Genomic DNA, 21616 nt, shown 5'->3' on the forward strand with positions numbered 1-21616 from the left:
GCACACTACACTTAATGTGACAATCTTCAGGTCTATCATGTTGCTGCAAATGGCATTATTTTATTCTTTTATATGACTGAGTAGTATTCCATTGTATTATATACCACATCTTTATCCATTCATCTGTCAGCGGACATTTAGGTTGCTTCCATGTCTTGGCTCCTGTAAATAGTGCTGCTATGGACACTGGGGTGCATGGATCTTTTCAAATTAGAGTCTCCTCCAGATACATGCCCAGGAGTGGGATTGCTGGATCATATGATAAGTCCATTTTTAGTTTTCTGAGGAATTTCCATACTGTTTTCCAAAATGGCTGCACCAAACTTCATTCTCACCAACAGCATAGGGTTCCCTTTTCTCCACAGCCTCTGCAGCATGTATCATTTGTGGACTTTTTAATGCTGGTCATTCTGATTGATGTGAGAGGATACCTCATTGTAGTTTTGATTTGCATTTCTGAGATCAATTTTAATTTTGATGACAAGTTGTATGCATGTGTTTCTGTTTGTAAAGTGCATAATATGTCAATAGGGGAACCAGGAGGTTGAGAACCTTGGCCTGGCTCCTTTGGAAGCTGTGGCCTTTGATAGTCATCTATTCATTTCCCCCTCCTTACTCTAGTGCAAATGATTGTATAAAAATCAATATAGTACATTACACATGTGGCTTAACTACCTTAAAGAATATGAAGTTTAATAAGATGATGCTTGTAATTACTTCAGGAGCTCTCTAGAAGGATGCCCTATCACCATATTTCATTTTGAAGAATCTAAGAGATATAAACAGATGCTCATATCCTGAAGTTACTCTGAAATATTTCAACAGAAACCTTGAATTACTGACTTGTTCAGTGATTTATAGTAAGTTTATTTTTCTGGTTCTGCATGCTCTCCAAAATCAGTTGTATGGAAAAATTGAATGGGCTATGCAGTGAATAAAGAGCATGTATTAAAAGTAAGATCTAAACGTGTTTACTATCTAGACCATAATCGAGTCGACTCTGCCAGAGTGACAACTGGGCTGCAGACGTGTGTGCATTCACACTGCATACCTGTGTAAGTGTGAGCAGATGAGGCAAGAGTTCAGAGCTCTGTTGCAATGTGACTGTGTAAGAGAAATTTTTCCAGCAGTGAGGCAAGAGGGGGTTGGATGAGAGTGTGGAGACCTATATGTTGCAGAAACTGGATGCATGTCCCATTTGAATGGAAAACATTCTTGAGTCCATTCCTCCACTGTCAATTCAAGACCAAGATACTGGGAGTTGACTACTTTCAGTTCTCTCCACTGCACAGCTGCTACTATGAGTTGTCAAAGCCTCCTGCTCACAGGGCTTCCATCCAAGCCCTCGACTTTTCTGATATCAAAGGACTGGGGCTCATCACTGTGGGGGACCCTGGTGGCTTCAGAATATAAAATGACTGAATGAGTAAGCCCTGAACGTCCTGATGGCAAGAACTCCTATTTCTTTGCATCCCCACAGCCTGGCAGAGATCATCTGTCCAATACTTTCATTGGATGGATTGACTGAAAACTAAAAGTCACTAAATAAGGAGAAGAAAATTCCTTTTGTGGGGAAAGAACACTATGCACTGAATTCCAGACGTCAGCAGATTGTGGGCTTTAGTAAACAGGGACAGGCCACAGGGTGAGCAGAGAATGGAGCTGGAGAATTCAAGGAAGGTTAGTTCAGGCCTCGTTCTCGGCTTTGTTGGCAACTATTAATACAAAGACAGCTAAAGGAAAACCTAAGGCAGTAGAGGTAATCAGGCTGGCCACCCAGCTGAGTGGTTCCTTTAATGTTTCTGGCTTGAGGTAATCTGCTACCTGCACTTTGGGGTTTCTCACTAGGCCCAGCTGAACAGCTGAAGCAGGGAGAAAAGTGTGTCCCAGGAGCAAGCAGACAGTGTTCAACAACCCACTAAAGTAGCAGTCGCTTTTCCTGTGATCATTTGTGTAACTGGGTCTGAAAGGGCTCTGTTTCTCAGTTCTGAAAAAGGTAGAAAATCCTTCCACATTACAGTTCCTCGGAGCAATGGTATTGCCTGAGAAATCCCCGCTTCCTGATTTGAAGTATTTTTATGGTTCCTGAACCTTCTGCAGCAACTCTCTCCTGGGAAGCCTCCCTGGCATGGCTGTGACCTCACCTTGGGAAGGACATGAATTTCAGAGGTGCTGAGGAGGCAGGGGAAGACAAAGGTTTGGGAGTTGGATTCTGGGTCAAAGTCTGGGCTCTATGTTTTTTACGTTACATGACTGAGCTTGAGTGACTTACCTTCTCAGAGCCTTTCTAATTCCAGATCTGTAAAATGAGTCTAATGAAACCGCCCCACACGCCTGTCCTAGGAACTATCAAGCCTAGCACGTTACCCGGCCTGTGGTGGACGCTCAGTAATGTTAAGCCCCTTCCTTTACACCAATGCAATACATTCCGCTAGTAAGATTGCCAAGTCTCACCGAATGACTCCAAAGATCAGCAATCTAAGACGTGTGGGAGGAAAACACTAAAGAACAAACTGCTCACACTGAGTCGGGCTGTTGCCTCCCCTCCTGTTCCAACAGTCCCCACTGTTGGGCTGAATAGCCTAGTGGTTAGAGCAGGCAGTCAGGAGTCAGTCTTGGGTCCAAATCCTGGCACTGCCACTTATCAACAGCAGGATTGCAGAGACCGAAGGTAACTTCAGTTCCATCATTTTAAAATGAGAAAAACAACAGCATGCGTGATGAATTAATCTACGTAAAGCACTGAGTGCTGGCACTAGCACAGCCAACAACCAATAAATGTTATCTACCTCATCACCATTTATCATCCACCCAGCAGAACTCTAGTGGGTGACGGGCTGAGAAAAAGATAAGATAGTATAACTTTAAGGGTAAAAGGGGTCAAAAAGAACCTTGGTGGTATGAAATGCACAGCTTAGAGAATAAAAATCAGCCTTTCTGAAATCCGCTGCCTGTGAGGGTCGCCTAGCTAGAGAAGTAGTAGACCGGCATCTTGATAAATGGACCGGGGTTTGGCCATTCTAAAATCAGCCGGTGCCGGCTGGGAAGAAACTTGTGAAGGAGCTAAGGCTGCTTTGTGCACTAGACACTAACCTCGCCTTCAACTTTTCCTCCTCCTCCCTGGGGCTCTGCTTCAGGTACTTGGTTTCCCAGGGTCCCTCATTTATTCACTGTAGCCCAGCTGGTCCTCCAGCCTCCCCACCACCACCACTATCTAAATCAGTGATTTTGAAACACCAGTCCATGCACCAAAGCTGGACTGCCTATGTAAGAACTACACCAAATATTTACACAATGGAATACTACTCAGCCATAAAAAATAGTAAAATAATGTCATTTGTTGCAACATGGATGGACATGGAGATGGTCATTCTAAGTGAAGTAAGCCAGAAAGAGAATGAAAAATACCATATGATATCACTTATATGTGGAATCTAAAAACAAAGGAAAAAAAGACACACATGAACTTACTTACAAAACAGAAACAGACTCCCAGACAAACTTATGGTTACTGGAGGGGAAAGGAGATGGGAAGGGATAAATTGAGAATTTGAGATTTGCAAATACTAACTACTATATATAAAACGGATAAATAAGTTTCTACTGTACAGCACAGGGAACTATATTCAATATCTTGTAGTAACCTATAATGAAAAAGAATATGAAAACAAATATGTATGTATACATATGACTGAACTATTGTGCTGTACATCAGAAACTGACAAAACATTGTAAAATGACTGTATTTCAATAAAAAAGAAAGAACAACAACAAAAGAACTACACCGAGAGCTTATGAAGAATATAGCTGCTCGGGTTCACCCACCAGGTCAGAGATGGCCTTTGGTTACCATTCTGTTTTGTTTTTTAAATAGATTCCTCAATAATTCTTCAATGTAGTCAGGTTTGGGAGCTCTGTTTCTAGACTTTTCCTACATCAAAATCCAAATTTACCTCTCGTATGGCCCAGTGGTTGTGGACCTCTCTTTCCCTGATCTATCTAAAAAACTCCCTTGCGTTGGGTCCATGAATCATTAACTGGTGACAACTTTGTTTTCCCTTCAAGAGCTTACATAAAGGATAACATTATGCCATGAACTAAAGTATGAACAATGCCAAGAGAAAGGAAGGAAACCTTAGAATCCCTCCACTCCATTCTTTATAAATGAGGCTGACCCTCAAGTATACATACTTTGAGTTCCAGCTCTCCCATTCTCTCCCTACTTGGTAAAGAAGCTGGAAGTACATACAGATAAAGTTTGGAGACAACGAAGCACCACAGATGTGCAGAATCAATAGTAATAACAGTAACCACCACCACCCACCCTGCACTGAGTCCCCAAGGCCAAGCACCACCCCAAAGCACTTTACGTAAATGATCTTATGTAACATTCTCATCTATGGGTATGTATTAGTATCACTATGCCCAGTCCACAAATTTAAAAACTGAGGTGCAAAGAAATTAACTTGCCCAAATTTACACAGCTAACAACTATTTCATGGGGACCAGAGAATTTGTGATGGCAGGGGATGTTCAGTTAGCAGAGACACACCCTCTTCTCTTTTCCCTTGTCTCTAGAGAGAAGAATATTGGAAAATAGGCTTTTGAAAAGAGGAAGCAAAAAAAACATACAGCAATAAACAGCAGTGTCTCCAAGACTTTTCAGTTGGGAATTACTAAACTAAGGCTTTGAGGCTTCTTTCTGACCTGTGCATAGGAGGACACGCAGGACCCTTCTGCTCTCCCATTTGGGCAGCATATGGGTTGTGGGCGGTGGGGAACAAAAGTGCTACCTGACAGGCCACTTTAGTTGTAGACAATTGAGAGCGCCAATGAACTCTTGAAGGCAGAAGCGGAGATGGTGGCTGAGGGCTGGCTTTGTCCCGGATGCTCAGCCCAGGACTGCAAGGTAAAAAGGAGCCTGTAGTTCCTATGGAAACTTTGCCCAGGCACACACATTAAACCTGGTTGAAGCCACAACTTTTCAGAAAATCCAGAAAGCATCTTAAATAGATGACATCAAAATAGACCAAGACTCACTTCAAGATGGCAGAATTTTCCTTAAGCCTGACACCAATTTCTTTTCTTTGCCCTTCCAGGTCCTCTTCTCAAAGAGACTGCAGAACTGGAGTGGCCAGCACATTGAAGTATCTCTTCATCAGAAATGTAGTCTGGAGCTGACTGACCTTAGATTATGCTTTGCCCTATTGGGTGTTGGAAGGGAGGCTGTCCCCAACATGCCTGTTCTTTATCCTGGGCCCCAGAGAACAAGTCCTGTGGCTGATCATTTCAACTTTGACAGTATCATTAATGAGAACCAACAATTCATGGGTATCTTTCTATGCAAAAAATTCTCTATAATAGGTCTCAGATCGTTAACCATAAGGACTTTCAGTGGGTTCTGGAGAAAACAAAACATTCCCCTTGACCACCATTATCAAGCTGTCCAACCACAAGTAACCCAGTAGAGACCAACAGTGTCTTTTCTTCAGGTTGGCAGTAAACCTTCCCCCAGTGACAGACATGGGAGACAGTATCTCTTTCCTACCCCAACCCACAAACTCTGTGAAACCCCCCCAACTTCACAAGTAGTCCTGCCATCTTCTGACAGGCAGGAAGGCTCATTCCTCTGCAGAGAATAAATGGCATCAATTCCATAGATCCAAAGAACAGCCTCTTTAAGAGGTTTCCCTTTGGAAAAAAATATTTAAGCAAAGCTGTGCTTGATGAAGTGAAATAGAATTAGCCGCTCTGGTAGCACAGGCTTCTCAGATTCATTCTAAGGTAGACTGGCTCATTCGCTTCCAAGTGGAACGAACCCAACAACAATATATCACAGTTAACTGTGATCACAGCTCCATGGAATTCCAGCCGGTGCCGGGAGTACACTGAGGTGCACTTAATATTCCCCAATCTGTAATCAACCTTTTGCAAATTTTTTCCTAATCACTGGTTATGGTTTCATTTTAATGAACTGTTTTCTTAGCATATCACAGCTGGTCATTTCAGCACGCCTAATGGCCCATTCGGTAGGTTAAATTACAATTAGGGTCCCTTGGTTTTTTGTTTCCCAGCAAGGCTTGAAGGGGGTTGGTTTTTTTCTCTTCCCCACGGCTCGATTTCAAGGACAGAATCACAAAAGATCAAAGGCAAACACATACCTGTTGCAGTCGACATGGAGCAGGAGGTGAGAAGCACTGACCGACAGTGCGACCTTGTGCCACTGCCCGTCAGCCATCCGGTAGGGAAGTGCCTCGGTCCTGGGCTTCCCGCTGTGTATGTAGTGATAGCGAATCTCATCCCTCAGACCACTGCTCTCCAGTTCGAAATAGCTGTAGGTGAAGTAACAGAAGTTTGTTTTGTTTCACTCTTGGATCTCACGCTCATCATCAATCCTCATTACTTACTACCAGGTCTCTCAGAATCTAAACTTAGCTAAACATGACACAAAGAACCACAACCCCAAATCAATCGTACGGTATGGAACCCAATTCCCCTATTGTCAGAGCCCTCATGGTAGAGCCTGAGCCCCCGAAATGGCAATGGATTCACTGCTGGGAGGTGACAGGCCACAGGCCAATTAGCAAAGCTTGGTGCTGGGTCCCGTAAGTACTTAAAAGTATAGCTCAGAGCCTTCTTTTCTATTGTCTAAAAAAAGGCCATTCATGTGGAATGGATTTATTGGTATTTTTTATTATTGCCATTTTTACCTTTTCAAAAATTAAAGGGTAGGGGATATAGAGCTCAGTGGTAGAACACGTGCTTGGCATACACGAAGTCCTGGGTTTAATCCTCAGTGCCTCCGTAAAGGGGAAAAAGAAATGAAAGGAAAATGGAAGTCATGGTAAACGCTGGGGATTGAAATAAACTGTCAGGGAAGAGATTAGTAAGATTTTCGGTTTGTTTTTTTCCTTTGATTTTTTACTTCCTCCTGGACAAAAAGGTTTAAGTGGACAAGTCCTAGGTAATGAGGAGGGGAGGAAAGTTTGAAGCTACTCACATACGTAACCGTATTTCAAATTTTCATGGAATGAAACATGCAACTGGGTTTTTCTTTCCCCAGATGGTTATTGTATTTTCCAGATCAATGAGGAACTCTTAGCACAACCACTGCAGTCTACACTTTAGTCATAAAAGGCAGCAGGCAGCTTTGGGGCTCCCCTCAGTCACACCAGGGCTAACACTCTCACAGGTGGCAGACCTACGTAGACGCCTATGCTTCCCTTCTGAAATGTGTCACCATGGTCGCCATCAGCACGGCCCAATCTCACTGCCAGGCATTTGACATATGCTATCTAATTTATCCCCCACAAAAACCTCTAAGACTCATATTATCCCTTTTAAAACATGAAAAAAACCTCAGTCTGGAATTAAATAACACACCCAAGACAGGATTTAAACTCGGGTCTAGATTGAACAGCCTATGTGGCCTTTCTGCCAGTTTGGTGCCTCAACTAGCGCCATCTCCCAGCAAGTCATTCACACAGTCAGCTCAAGAACTACCCGCCCATACAGGTAACCAAGTTCAATCCCAAGATTTGTATGAATCTACTCCTCCTCTTTTTATCCACTGAGTTGGCCTAACCCCACCAGCCCAAGCGTCCTTAATCTAGGACATAAAATGCCTCTTTCATGAGGACTGAGATAAATATATCAGACTCAGCCTCTGCTATGCATGACTTCCAAATCTCACACCACACGTGAGAACAAATGCATGTTTCTTGCTCATCTTTCACAGGGATCTTCCCAAGAGAGCACTGCAGGGGAAGCAAAGTCAAGACCAGCCTCTGACCCATCTTATTTGCGCTAGACAAAGAATCACGCCCAAAATTATAAATTCAAAAGGTTACTTATACTGATGCATCTGGCTCCTGGGCCCAGCTACCTACTTATTAGTAATAGTAAATGTAATACATATTTTCTAAGACTGCAAAGGAGAAAAATCCCTTAAATAAGAAGGCATTCATTTTAAGAGAATTCTCCCATTTTTTCCTAACAGCTAGAACATTGGAAGAATCAAACAATCAGAACTTAAAAGCTCAGAAAGACCTTGGAGATCATCTAATCATTCATTAATTTATTCAATGTGTCATTACTGAACACACAGTAAAAGACTAAAATGGGATTTCAAATATAGACCCTGTTCTCAAGATGCTTTCAGAGTAGCAGAAAAGGAAAATATCTGCCCCTCCCCTACAAAAAGCTTGAAACTGGTCTAAGAGAAACAACTGGGAGGCAAGGGGATCTCTCATGAGTGACTGCCATGTGATAGAAATGGTCCAAGTGCTTTCATAAACATCTCATTTCATTTCTTCAAGGTAAATACTATCACTGTTTTACAGTTGCGTTCACATGTGTTCAGACATAGAAAGCACCTTGCCTAAGACCACACAGCTCCTGTATGGAAAAGCATGATTTGATATTTGAGAATTTACTAAGATTAACACATCTGAGAACCCTCTCAATCACTATACTTTGACTAATATAAGCTACTGCTGGAGAAGGGACATGAACTTGAAAGGACCTCAATCAATGACAATCAAAAATATTCAGAGATAACTTGAATCATAAAAAGAGGGGGGGAGGCATATACACTTAACCAAATTTACTGATTATTCCAGGGTTATGACCTCACTGAGCAAGTGTACAACATACCATAAACAGAACTTTTACAGATCACTTTACAGTGCATTGGAGTAAGTGGTCACCTTGAAGCAACCACAAATACACAACTGTAAGAAAAGAAATCTGCCCTAATGTTAGGTAAAGGGATACTTGTGTCATGGAGTAAAGTTTCTGACAGTATCAGGCACATATACCAGAAGTTCTGTATCTCAAACAAGTTGGATGAAAGTCAAGGTATTATTTTTTTAAGTTAGGTAACTGCAGAAGTGACCCTAGAGAGAGAAAAATAAGGGAGAAAAAAGAATAGGGAGAAAAATAAGACAGTACCTCCAGGCAGACAGATGGGAGGCTTAATCCTGAGGACAGCTCGGAGGAGGTTGTCCCTTGGCCTGAAGGCGTTTGACTGTAGCCTGGAGGGGAGACTCACGATTTGCAGTAGCATCTCATTACTCAAAGTATGGTCCACCAACCCGCAGCATCTGTACACGTGCAGAATCTGGGGCCCAACCAAGGCCTCCTTGAACCGGAATCTGCATTTTAGTAAGACCCACAGATGATTCATGTGCACAAAGAAGCTGAGGAAGTGCTGGAGGAGAATACACCACGTGTGGCTCTACTTCCTGGCCAAGGTCATGGTGAGGAAGCGGAGGTCTGACACTAGCGGTAAGTGAGTAACAGCCACGTGGGGCCTGCAGGGAAAAGCAGCACACCGGAAGTGGCGGTAAGCCCGTGTGTGAGCGCTCTGCCCTGACCAGTCCTCTCCCTTCAGGCCTCAAGTGCTTTAGGGTCTTCCTGGGACTTTGTGGGAGGGGGCATGTGTGGGTAATAAAGTCACCAGCCAGACTGTGTGAGCAGCATTTCTGGCCTCAGCCTGGGACCTCAGCCAAATGTGCTGTTCCGATGAACAGTCTGGCTCCCAGAAAAGCCTGTTCCTACTGCCAATATTTGAAAACAATAATGATATTCACTACAAAGTTTTCTCTTTCAGACCAAGCATCCCCAGTTCTTTCCTTTACATATGTGTCCCCCCCACCTAGACTATGACACCTTCCTGGTCAAGGACTATGCCTTTCCAGATCCTTTCCCAAGTTGGTCACCGTGCTCTAGGTATGGTAAAATGAATCCGTTTCCCCCTGAAATACAGTATCCAGGAATAAAGATGACTCCCCTGGGCTGAGCACAACTATGAGTGCATCCTAATGCCTGCACCACTTCCAAACATCTAACTCTGCAAATCCTTTGACACAAAACACCGCAAGGGTAAATCTCTCCCACCCTGTACTTACATAGCTCAATTTTTTTTAAACCTACACTCATACTTAAGTGCTAGACAGATGCTATTCATAATTAACGTAATTCTCCAAAGCCCACACTTGGGTATTAGAAACAATCAGTTACCACAAACTGAAGTCAGATTTCACAAGACTACCTGAATCCTATGCTACACTGGGAAATAAAACCCAGGAACAATTCCAAATAGCATAGGTAGACCAAGATCAACCAAATTATTTTTATTAAAATGTTTGTCGTTTTCCTAATAACTTATAACAAGGAATCCATTTTTTGAGAATGCACACAGACAGGTAGGATGGTTATGCACTCAAAGTGTTAACATGGTTACTACCAGGTGAATGTGCTTCTTCCATATTCTAGGTTGAGAAAAGCAAAAGTTAATTTTAAATGGTATCCAGGACTAATTCATTGGTCAAAGACAGAAGTTTTCAAGGAAAACTCTCTTTTCCAGCAATTCCAACAGGACATATACTGAGTATCTGGAGAAACCTCTCATACCCTGAGGAGCTCCAGCGCTAGGGTAGCACCTGCTTATGTTCCAGCAGTGGCCTCTCTGGGCCCCTGAAGAAACAGTCGCCTCACAGAAGTCTGGGTGGGGAGGTCAAGGCCAAATGGATTTGGGAAACAAGGCCACTCCTACCCGGGCAGGATTATCAGGACAGGGAAAAAGCCAGGCAGGCCCCTAGCTCCTTTCTGTAAGGGGAAACAGACCACCATGGGCAGAGGAAGCACGTGGGTAAATCAGTCCTCCAAATCCTGAAAAAATACCAAAGATGATTTAAAAAAAAAAAAAATCAGTTTCTTAGCATAGTGCCTAGAATTCTGCAGGACCTCGGGAAGGATTAACTCTACTTTTAACAACATAGTTAATGCTTGTTCAGTAATAGCCTGTACTTATGGTGCTTATTGCCAGGGGATGACTGCAGGCCTTTCCATTTCATATCAAAATAACCCCTGCCACACCCCATGAGATACCTACTGGTGGTTCGCTTTCACAGACACTTCCACAGCGCTACGTGCCAGGCACTAGTCTGTAAACATTCACTCGTGGAATTGTCACTGCAGCCTTCAATATTCCCAGCAATCACCATCCCCGTTTTTCAGGAGATGGAACCAAGACACAGAGAGATTAAGTAACTTTCCCAAGGCTACACAGCTAGGTCAGAGCAGAACTAGGATTCCAACAAGAATAGTCTGGCTCCAGATTCCCGCTTTATGCAGCATACTGAGTCCATACTACCACTGCCTTATTTTACAAAAAAGAAATTTAAGGTTTGGTGCTCAAACAGCTATTGGTGATAGAACTATGACTTCAACTTAGAATCTGGCAGACACCATGGGGATGTTCCCACTGGCAACATCCCACTACCTTCTCCCATGGAAGATAGTTCAAATATATTACCTCAAATGCTGCCAGTCATCTTAAATGATAGTTATTAAATTCATATTGTGAGCATGAAAACTGGGGCTCTGATTGATAAAATGCCTTGCCCAAAGTCACATAACTCCTAAGACTGAAATCTAGATCTGCTGAAATCCAGAATCCATGTTCTTTCCACCACACTGTATTACTCCCCTCCAGATACAGTGGCATGGCCACACCAGGGTCAGAGGGCAAGAGAGTTCAGGTGAATTCAGGGAGCCCCCATCCCTGGTCCCCACCATGCCCCATGCTACCATGGCATCCCCCTGCCGACTCAAGTACAATCCCCAATTCCTCATGCTGTGATAAAACCGCCACCACGGAGAGGAATGCTATAGCCATTCATGTAGGGGCTCTTTCCCCTCTCCCAACCCTTTGCTCCCACTGCTGGGGTAAATGAAGAGAAGCCAAAACCACCAGGAAGGTATATTGTGTCCTACCTCAGGCCCTGGGTCACAAGGACTATGTGGACTGAAACGAAGCAAGGGCACCATTTTTAACTTAATAGCAGCACAAAGAACACTGGCCCAAGGATACGGAGACCTGATTTCAACCTTAAATCTGCTAGAGACAAACCATGTCATCTTTGGCAAATGTGTCCCTGCCTCTCTGTGCCTCAGTTTCTTCTGTCTGTTAAATAATGTCATTAACTCTGATCCACGGGCCCTAGGAGCCCTTGCAAGGGACTCAGGGTCTACGGCAGAGGAAAAGGATGAGGATGCAACCTCTTAACCAGAGCAGCTTCACTCTTATCTGTTACATAAATTGGAACTTCCCCTAAGATTTCATCTGGATGAAAGCAATGCATGCCCAAAAAGAGTCTTAAATCAATAAACCAGATAATCTTTAATACTCTCAGGTCTCAATTCCTGCCATTCATAAACTACTCTGCAAACTGATAAACTATTCGGAAACTGAAGAGCTGGTCAGTTTGTTTCATTCTACCCTTGACATTTCTGGCAATGTTGAGGCTCCTGGATCCTTAACAGCCTGGAGGAGAGAGGAGGAGATGACAGATGTAGCGGACGTAACTAATATTCACACCACACCCTTCTCCCTGGGCTGTGTTTCCCAGTGCCCTTGCCTCGGGGGTGGGGGGTGGGGGGGTCATAAAATCCACCGTCACCAACGAAACCTGAGCCAAGGTGATGTGCATGACCAAGGTGAGGCGGTTCAGAGAGGGATGTCTCATCCACGCCAGCTGCAGAGGCGCTGACAGAGCGCTTAATGGGTGATGGTGTCTTTAGATGGAATAAGCCTGGGTCCTCAAATAACTGCACTGAACAGGGACACCACTCCTCACACAGACTAACACTACGCTTGGACTGAACAAACATAAAACTTTACTGATAACATCCTGAGATTCAGAGGTTATTTGACTACCTTGACTCATTAATAAGAAGTACAGGAGCACGAAATGAGGAAAGACAAAAAAACAAAAAGTAACCATGGACACGAAGCCATTGCTAGACTGTAAACAGTGATGGCAGGAGGCATGAAGACAGTCATCTTCAGTCCTGTCTGTGACAGATCACCTGCACTGTATGGCCTAATATTCTGCTTGGCAAACTGTATTTTCCAAAAGTACCCACGATGACATCGCCCATCTCATGTGCTCTTCTACAGTGTGACTTTGACATGCTTCCAACTGGACACAGGGATCTATATCCCCTCCCCTTGAGTATAGATGGGCTTGTCAGTGCTCTAAGGGCAAAAGTGATGCTTGGTGACTTCCACGATGGATTATAAAACATGATGCACTTTCTTTCTTGCCAGAACTCTTGAGCTTGAAGACCTGAGTCGCTGTGAAAGAAGTGTGACCACCCTGAGGCCATCATGCTTTAAGGAAGCTCAGACCACACTGGGGAGATTACAGAGAGGTACTTTGGTTAACACCCCCAACTACCAGATCCCACCCAACCACCAGGATAAACACCAGATGTATCAGGTGGAAACACCTCCAGATGGCTTCCCCAGCTGTCCCTTCCTCCTAGCTGAAGGCACAAACTTTGTGGAATAGAGACAAAGCCATCCTTCTCTGGACACTGTACAAATTCCTGACCCACAAAACCTGTAAGTTTAGGGGTAATTTGTTACCAAAACTGCCAACTGGAACACTCTAACTTCAGGTACACAGGTTTTATGTTTTAAAATTGAAACTATCATTTAGGTATGTCCCTGCTAAATAAATGCCTGGGGCCACTGGCCAGATGATCAAATCTCAAAGGGCCAATTTTCTGCTTACAGCCCCACAGACTTGTAACTATGCATCTTCTTCTAACACCAAAAATGGAATTCTGCCCAGAAAATGCAACTGAAATATCAATAAATCCTGTCTTTTAAAATGCATGGTTTTCACTAGCTATTTTAAGAAATAAATACTGAAAGACTGCATTAGTATCTTTCTCACGAACCCCTTATTTTTCTTGCATCAAGTCCCAACATTTTGGCCTCAAATTTCACGTTCAGTGAAACACAAGTAGCCACCTCAGTGGTCCTTTTATAAATCAGGATCTGCTGTGGGTTCTAGTCCCAGAGTTCTCTTCCGGTCTACAGAGCTATCTGACACATTGCAGGGAAGTCCTGATTTACCTGGACAAGCTGCCATTACTCCCAACTTCTGTCTCCTTTATTCAGAGCAATGTGTGTAGCAGAGAGAATAGAAACACCAACAAAAGAAGTGCCTAGCATTTGACAGGCGTCACAGTCCAGCCAATTTGTGCTCAATCCCTGCCTCCACCATGTAAACCCTGTGTGACTGAGGACAAGACGCATTTGTCTGAGCCTTCTTTTCTTCATCTAGTAAAAAACATCTACCCTGCCACACATTTTTTAAGGAAAAAATGAACATGTGGAGTCATCTTTCCAAGTGCCTCGTGTCCACCAGATTATGACTCCCCTTCCTTATTCCTTTCGGCACACGTGGAAACGAAGAGCCCCAGAGAAGCGTAATGCTGACAAAAGAGTCCGCACCCTGCCTTCCGTAAGAACGTTTCTCAGACTTCCCCTTCCCCTTCCCCTTGTTTAGACTTGACCTTGTGATTTTATTTGCTGTTTTAAACGTACATATTAGTTCTGTACTCGATCCTCTTAGCCAACATCTAGCAGGAGATTCGTGGTGACAACTATTACAAACTGCTGGCACCATTAAAAATAGAACATTCACTGCTGAGTGAAATGTAAAAATAAGGTTCTTTCACATCTATTCACAACAGTCTTAAAAGCACAGGAGTAAGCATACAATTCCTGCTGAAGTAAAAGCTGGCTTCTAACTTTCCCAGATACTGAGAACCAGGAAAGACGACATGGAACTTTAAAAAGATAAAAATCTGTTAATTTTTTTTAATTTTTAATTGAGAGAAGAAACTTAAAAGCAACTAACTAGTCTGCTAGAACAAAAGGGAGAATGATTACTCGCAGTTGACTGTCAAGACCTCCACACACAGTCAAATATAAGTATTTATTAAGCAATCATGCCCAAGGCATGGAGCTTAGAATCACACAACTGTATCTTATCTAAGACTAAGCTTCTAGTTCCAGATCTCCAGGAACTCAAAATTAAGATGTTTCTAAATATCAAGATTTAAGAAAGAGAAACTAAAATAGTTGTCTCAACAGCCAACACATAGATAGTACTTTCTATACTTCTAAGATTTTTCTAAAGACTTTAAGAGAAGGAGTACTATTATTTCCAAGCAAGAAATACAGTCTTCAGTTTTCTTTATTAATTTTTTCAATTTTCATGGTTGAAAAATTAACCTCTTTCAAGATACTCAATGAAGAATTTCCCTCCCATCCTATACTTCATCTTACCAGCACCAAATATCCCTCATAGGCAGCTGCTGCTAACAGATTCCTGTGCACCCTTCCAACGTTTATAAATAATTTTTAAATAGATTTTCAGAAAAACTGCAAAGATATCAGAGTTCGTATACACCTCATAGTCAGTTTCTCCTATTAATTTCTTATGTCCGTACAGTAGGTACAGTTATCAGAATTAATGAACCATATTGATACATGAGTATTAACTAAAGTCAATACTTTAGTCAGATCGCCTTAGTTTTTACCTAATACCCTTTTTTCTGCTCCATGATCCCATCCAGGATGCTACATTAGATGTCTTTTAGCTCTGACGATTCAGACTTGCCTTATGACTTTGAGGATTTTGAGAAGTACTGATGAGATATTTTGTAGAATTTCCTCCAGTTGGGATGTGCCTAATGTTTTTCTCATGCTTCGCCTTGGGTTTGGTTTTTAGAAGGCAAGCCACAAAGGTAAAGTGTAATTCTCATAACATGTCAAAGATACATACTATCAACAAGCCTCACTCCTACTGACGTTAATATTGCTGTTAACCTACCTGGCTGAGGTAGTGTCTGTGGGGTTTCTCAACTGTAAAGTTAGTCCTCCCCCCCTCCCTTTCCATACTGCGTTCTTTGAAATGAATTCCCTATGTGCAGTCCACGTATGAGTTGGGAGTTACGCCCCACCTTCTTGAGGCTGAAGTAGCTACATGCATTATTTGGAATTCTACTGCAAGGGAGGTCTATTCTCTCCATCTATTTATTCAATCATTTATTTCCAATAGTATGTACTCAAGAGTATCATTTTATACTTTGGATTATTATCCAATATTAATTTATTTTGTCCTTAATTTTTTCCAGCTTTGGAAATTTTCCATTCCCAAATTTGGAAACTTCCATTGGAAGTTTTTTTCAGTTACCTCCTATGTCCCTTTAACATATTCCCGTTATTTGTGGTTTCTTGATTTTATTTGTTTTGAGCTCTTCCTTAGTTTCTGCTACTACAAGATGCTCAAGGTTTATCTTATGTATTTTCTGGCCCAGTCCTAAAAATCAGCCATTTCTCCAAGGAGACCTGGTTGTTTTTTACTGGACAATGGTTTTAGAACCCAAGATCTGAGCTCTCAGTGTGCTCATTGCTACTGGGGTATTGTTGCTTTTAGGCCCTCTGTGCTTATAGAAGAAATTTATGTGGTAAAATACAGATATATTTATATAATATAAATATATAAAATGTTTCTAGATCTGTACCCAAATTAACCTAAAAATCTTATACTGATGTCTTAAACTCTAATCCATCACCATGTGGGATCATTCTAGTCTCTTCCCCATACTTACCTGGAACCTCCCACAATCCACCATCCATTTAGTTGTTCACTTCTAATATACATGTGTAGTGATTTTAGAATTGTTAACTCACACCCTCATGTAAACAACTTAAACTAGAGTGAAATACCTGCATACAGCTCCTCTTGCCTCTACTTTTGCAGACTCCACTTGTTTCCAAAGTTACTAAGGTCAGTAACTTTTCCTCCAACTTCCTTTTTACTGAGGTTGTTCCACACATTTGTAACACAGTAAGAATGTTATGTCACATTCTGCATTCCATTCTGGGACCCCCTGATCTCTTACACAGTATTTTTAAATATGCATACATCAAGGTTCACTCTTTGTACTTACAAATTTCTGTGAGTTTTGACAAATGCATAGTGTCATGTGTCTACCATTAGAGTATCATACACAATACTTCCATTGCCTGAAAAAATACTGATCTTTACCTATTCAACCTTCAAATCCCTGGAAGTCACTAATCTGTTTATCACTTCTATATTTTTGCGTTTTCCAGGATGTCATGTAAATCAAATCATACAGTATGTTGACTTTTCAGACTAGATTCCTTTACTGGGAATATTATATATGCATTTAAGATTAATTCGTATCTTTGCATGACTTCATTCCTATTTTAGCACTGCAGAGTATCCCATAGTATAGGTGTACCACAGTTAAGTTATTCATTCACCTATTGAAGGATATTCTGGTTACTTCTTCTTTTAGGTGATAATGAATAAAGCAGCTTAATAACATTTGTGTGCAGGTTTCTTTGTGCAAAAATAGGTTTTCAAATCAACTGGGTTAAGTACCTAGGAGTGTGACTGCTGGACTGCTGAATTGTATAGCAAGACTATGTTTACAACCTTTGTAAGATATTATCAAACTGTCTTCCAAAGTGGCTGTACTACGTTGCATTCCTATCAGCAATGAGAGTTCCTGTTGCTATACATCCTCATCAGCAATTGGTGTTGTCAGGTTTTTTTTCTTTTAAACATTCTAATCAGTGTGTAATGGCATCTCGTTCAACTTGGATTTCCCTAGTGACAAATTATGTTGAGCATTTTTTATATACTTACTTGTCATTTATATATCTTCTGTAATGAGGTATCTGTTCAGATATTTGGCCCATTTTTTAACTGGGTTGTTTACTTATGGTTCAGTTTTAAGAATTCTTCATATATTTTGGACACAAATCCTTTAACAAATGTTTTGCAACTATTTCTCCTATTCTTTGACTTGTTTTTTCATTCTCTTAGTATGATATTTTGCAGAGCACAAGGGTTTTGTTTTAGTAAAGTTCAATTTACCAATTTTTTTCTTTCATAGATCATACACTTGATGCAGTATATAAAGACTCATCACCAAAACCAAGGTCATGTAAACTTTTTCTTCTATGTTTTCTTCTGTAAATTTTACAGTTTTGCATTTCACATTAAGGTCCATGATCCATTTTGAGTTAATTTTTGTGAAAGGGGTGGGTAAGGTCTTTGTCTTTTTTTTTTTTTTTTTTGGCATAAGGACGTCCACTTGTGTTAGCTTCATCTGATAAAGACTGTTCTGTCCACCTGTCTGAGGAAGAAATGTGTGGCACTCCCAGGCAACAGACAAAGAACAGGTGTGAGATGGGATTGAGGACGTGTGCAAAGCGGACAGCAACCAAAAGGGTAAACTGGGGATAGATTCATAGACCCAACCTCTGACATCTAGCCCTTGTCCTATGCCCTAGTGGTTCTCAAACCACTTCCTGTATGACAGACGGACAGGTGATGTTCACGGGCATGAAACACTCCCACAGGTGTCCATTTCTGGTACATACCTGTAACTCTAGTCCTTTCTCTCTCCTCTCAGAAAGCACATCAAATCAGTGGCTCTCATGTACCCCTACCCCATTCTATTATGTCAGGGTACTTTTTAACATAAATGAATTACAAATTTTTTATCTCCAATCTAGACCTGTCTTCTAAGCTATGCACTTATATAACCAGTTGTCTACTCAACAACTTCACCTGGATCCTTCAAATTCAGTAAGCTCAAGACATAACTCCTGCTCCAGCAGAAGAGACAGACCTTAAAATAAGGAGAAAAAGTGAAGAGTCTGTAAGTTTAAAAAAAAAAAAAATGGGCAGGGACCCTAGCACATGGGTTCTTGAAGACTATGTTTAAGGTGAGAAGTCATTGATGTATTTTAAGCTTCAGAGTGGGGAATGGTTGACAGGATTAATGAGTTCTCATTGATCTTGTGCATGCCCAGTTCCTTCTCTGCACAGCAACCTTCTTTCAAGTCTTTGATCATACCATGTTCCCTCCCTCCACAAGGTATTTGCACATTCTGCCCTTGTTATCTGAACACTCTTACTCCCATTCTTTACCTAGTTAACTTCTACGCAACTTCTCCTCTCACCTTAAATGCCATCACCCAAGAAGACCTCACTGATATGCACTCTCTACCAGGATTTTTCATGAGACTATTTTCCTTTCCTTCACAGTATTCACTTGTTTCTACTTATATCTTTTTCTCATTATTTCATTAAGATCTGTCTCTCCCATTGGACTTCAAGCTCTATAAACACACAGACTATGTATGTATTCATTCTTTATTGCATCTTCAGAGCCTGGCATAGAGTCTAGCATAGTATAAAGACTTAATATTTTTGAAATAAATTAATGAATATATTAGTAAGTCTCTGGTTTTTATTAACAGTAATAAATTACATATGGCACATCTCAGAGCTGACTGTGATATATCAAACTGCTTTGACATTGAAATTGAGAATCACTGTTGTAGAAAATAAAAGTTCCTTGTCAAGGAGGTACTATACTAAAAGTACCATTTAAATGATACTACTGTTCATAATAATTGCTAACATTAATCAAGTTCTTACCACATACCAGCTTGATAAGTACTTTCTAGACACTATTTCAGTGAATTCTTAGAATAAACCTATAAATGAGGAAATATCATTATCTTCATTTAACAGGTGAAGAAATCAACCTACAGGACTGACTTGACCAAAGACACAAATCTAGGACAATGATGCCTAAAGGCAGACCCTCTCAGAACAAAGAACCATGAGAATCAACATGGACTCACTCACCTTTTCCATAAATGAAACCACCACCTACCCATAGGAGTCACTGTGAAAGCAGACATCAGGGCAAAGAGTAGTACTGTGGGAGGCTAGCTGCTCTGGGCTGGAAACATACTGACACTTTGAACAGACCCTAGGTAGAACTCTCCTCTGTCCATGGTGCTGATGGCTCCACAGTATTGGAGGCTGAGTGACTGTCTTAAGAAATATGGTCCAGTGATCTCTGACTGCTTCTATTCAGAAGACCTCAGCTCTCAATTAAATATAGTGAGGTATATTGTATGTAAAGTACTTATCATTAGGCTTCTATAAAACCTCAATGAATGTCTATTATTATTATTCAATGTTGCTTTTACTGAATCACCTTTACAAGGACATTTTCTACAACAGTGATTCTCAACTTCAATGTCAAAGCAATTTGATGTATCACAATAAACTGTGAAGTGTACCACATGTTAATACTGTTAGTAAAAATGAGATGTTCGTTAACGTATTCATTCATTCCCAAGATAATTATTCAACCTCTACACTAGGCCCTATGCTCGGCTTGGACATTATGATAAGCAAAAATAGACATGGCCTATGTGTTCATAGAGTTTACAATCCAGTGGGAGAGACAAGCATTATAGAAATAATTATACTAAAAAAATGTACAATTAGAAACAGAGATAAAGACTGGAGTTGGGGTGGGGGAGGTGGTTTTATGACAAAGCCGGATCAACTTAAGTCCCACTGGGATAAGGCTACTCAGACTGGTAAGCATAAGCTACATGAGTGTTATGAAGGATCTCTCTTGAACATGCAGGGTTACTAAGAAGAGCTATGCTTGGGAAGGAGCCTAGAAGATGAGGCCCAGCTGGACCATAGTAAGGTAAGACACCCAGCAAGTGATGGTCTAGCTGGTCAATCTCTCAGGGGCCCTTTAAAAAAGACAAGTGTAACAAGTTCCCACCAGCCCACCTGCCATCACAAAGCCTCCTCCATAGCCAGTATCCCTGCTAGTGGACACAATGACTAAACATTTCCATGGGTGAGGTTATTGCCACCACCTATTCTGAATTCCCCGTCCCCCTCCTCAGAAGAGGATACCTGGATCTGGTGACTTCATCCACAATCAATTTACCTAGGGCTAATATACATAAAGGGAAAATGTGCCTAAAGCAGCTTTATCTAAAACCAAGTTTGACTAAAGCCAATTTACCTTCCTAGCACACATGAATCGTTATGAATTTCACCAACAGGAATTTTATGTCAGTAGTACCATTAGGGGAAATTATCATTAAGTAAACTGTTAGATAAATTGATTTTAGAATAATTCACTTGGGCAAACTTGGCGCACCTAAGCGCAATCTCCGGCAGTTCAGAAGGCAGATGAGGTGGCTCCCAGCTGCCGGGCTGCCAGTGTAACCGGAGCCCCTCCCACCTCCCAAAAGGACGAGTGGGCTTCCAAAACTAATCAGTTTGCACTACACTGCCAGAATTCCTGTTACAGTCCCCATCTCCATCATGCCTCCTAAGGGCAGAAGATGTTCCTGGTCACCATCATCCTGAAGCTGACTTTGCCCTAACCCCTCATCAGCTCAGACCACCCAGGCATCTGGGAGGTAGAGCCACTGTGCAAACAGCGTTTTTTAAAAAGTGCTTCACAGACTAAGGTGCATGTGAATCATCTCGTTAAAATGCAGGTTCTGATTCAGTAGGTCTGGGCTGAAGTGCAGGATGCTGCATTTCTGGTCAGCCCCTGGTGATGCCACTTCTGCTGGTCTATAGGCTACAATGTCTGTAGCAAAGTCTTACAGCATGAATGTGGCTGCTAAGATGTGCAGGCTGGACCGGAGGTGAAAACCCCTGGATATCAGGAGGCATTTAGGAGGGCTTCTTCCCTGGCCTTGGACATAAGGATGCAAGAGAAGGCAGATCAGCGGCAAACTCCTAAGTTCTTGGAGTCAGAAACCATGACTAAAACTTTCCCTGCCATCAGAGAGTTCACCGGGCAACTGCTTTCAAATACCAAGAAAGCTGCAAAAGTCCTATCTCCTCGAAAGAAGATG

At 41.8% G+C, this 21616-nt stretch overlaps 1 protein-coding gene across 2 annotated transcripts in view; it reads right to left on the reverse strand.

Annotated features, from left to right (window-relative positions):
• NELL1 (neural EGFL like 1) overlaps positions 1-21616 on the reverse strand; it is a 746857-nt gene that overhangs the window by 627972 nt on the left and 97269 nt on the right. For both annotated transcript variants that reach the window (XM_031459872.2, XM_031459873.2), the window contains exon 4: positions 6162-6332. In XM_031459872.2, the coding sequence (XP_031315732.2) occupies positions 6162-6332 (171 nt within the window). The remainder of the gene's footprint in view (positions 1-6161; positions 6333-21616) is intronic.

Source organism: Camelus dromedarius, chromosome 12 (assembly GCF_036321535.1).
Source record: "Camelus dromedarius isolate mCamDro1 chromosome 12, mCamDro1.pat, whole genome shotgun sequence".
NCBI lineage: Eukaryota > Metazoa > Chordata > Mammalia > Artiodactyla > Camelidae > Camelus > Camelus dromedarius.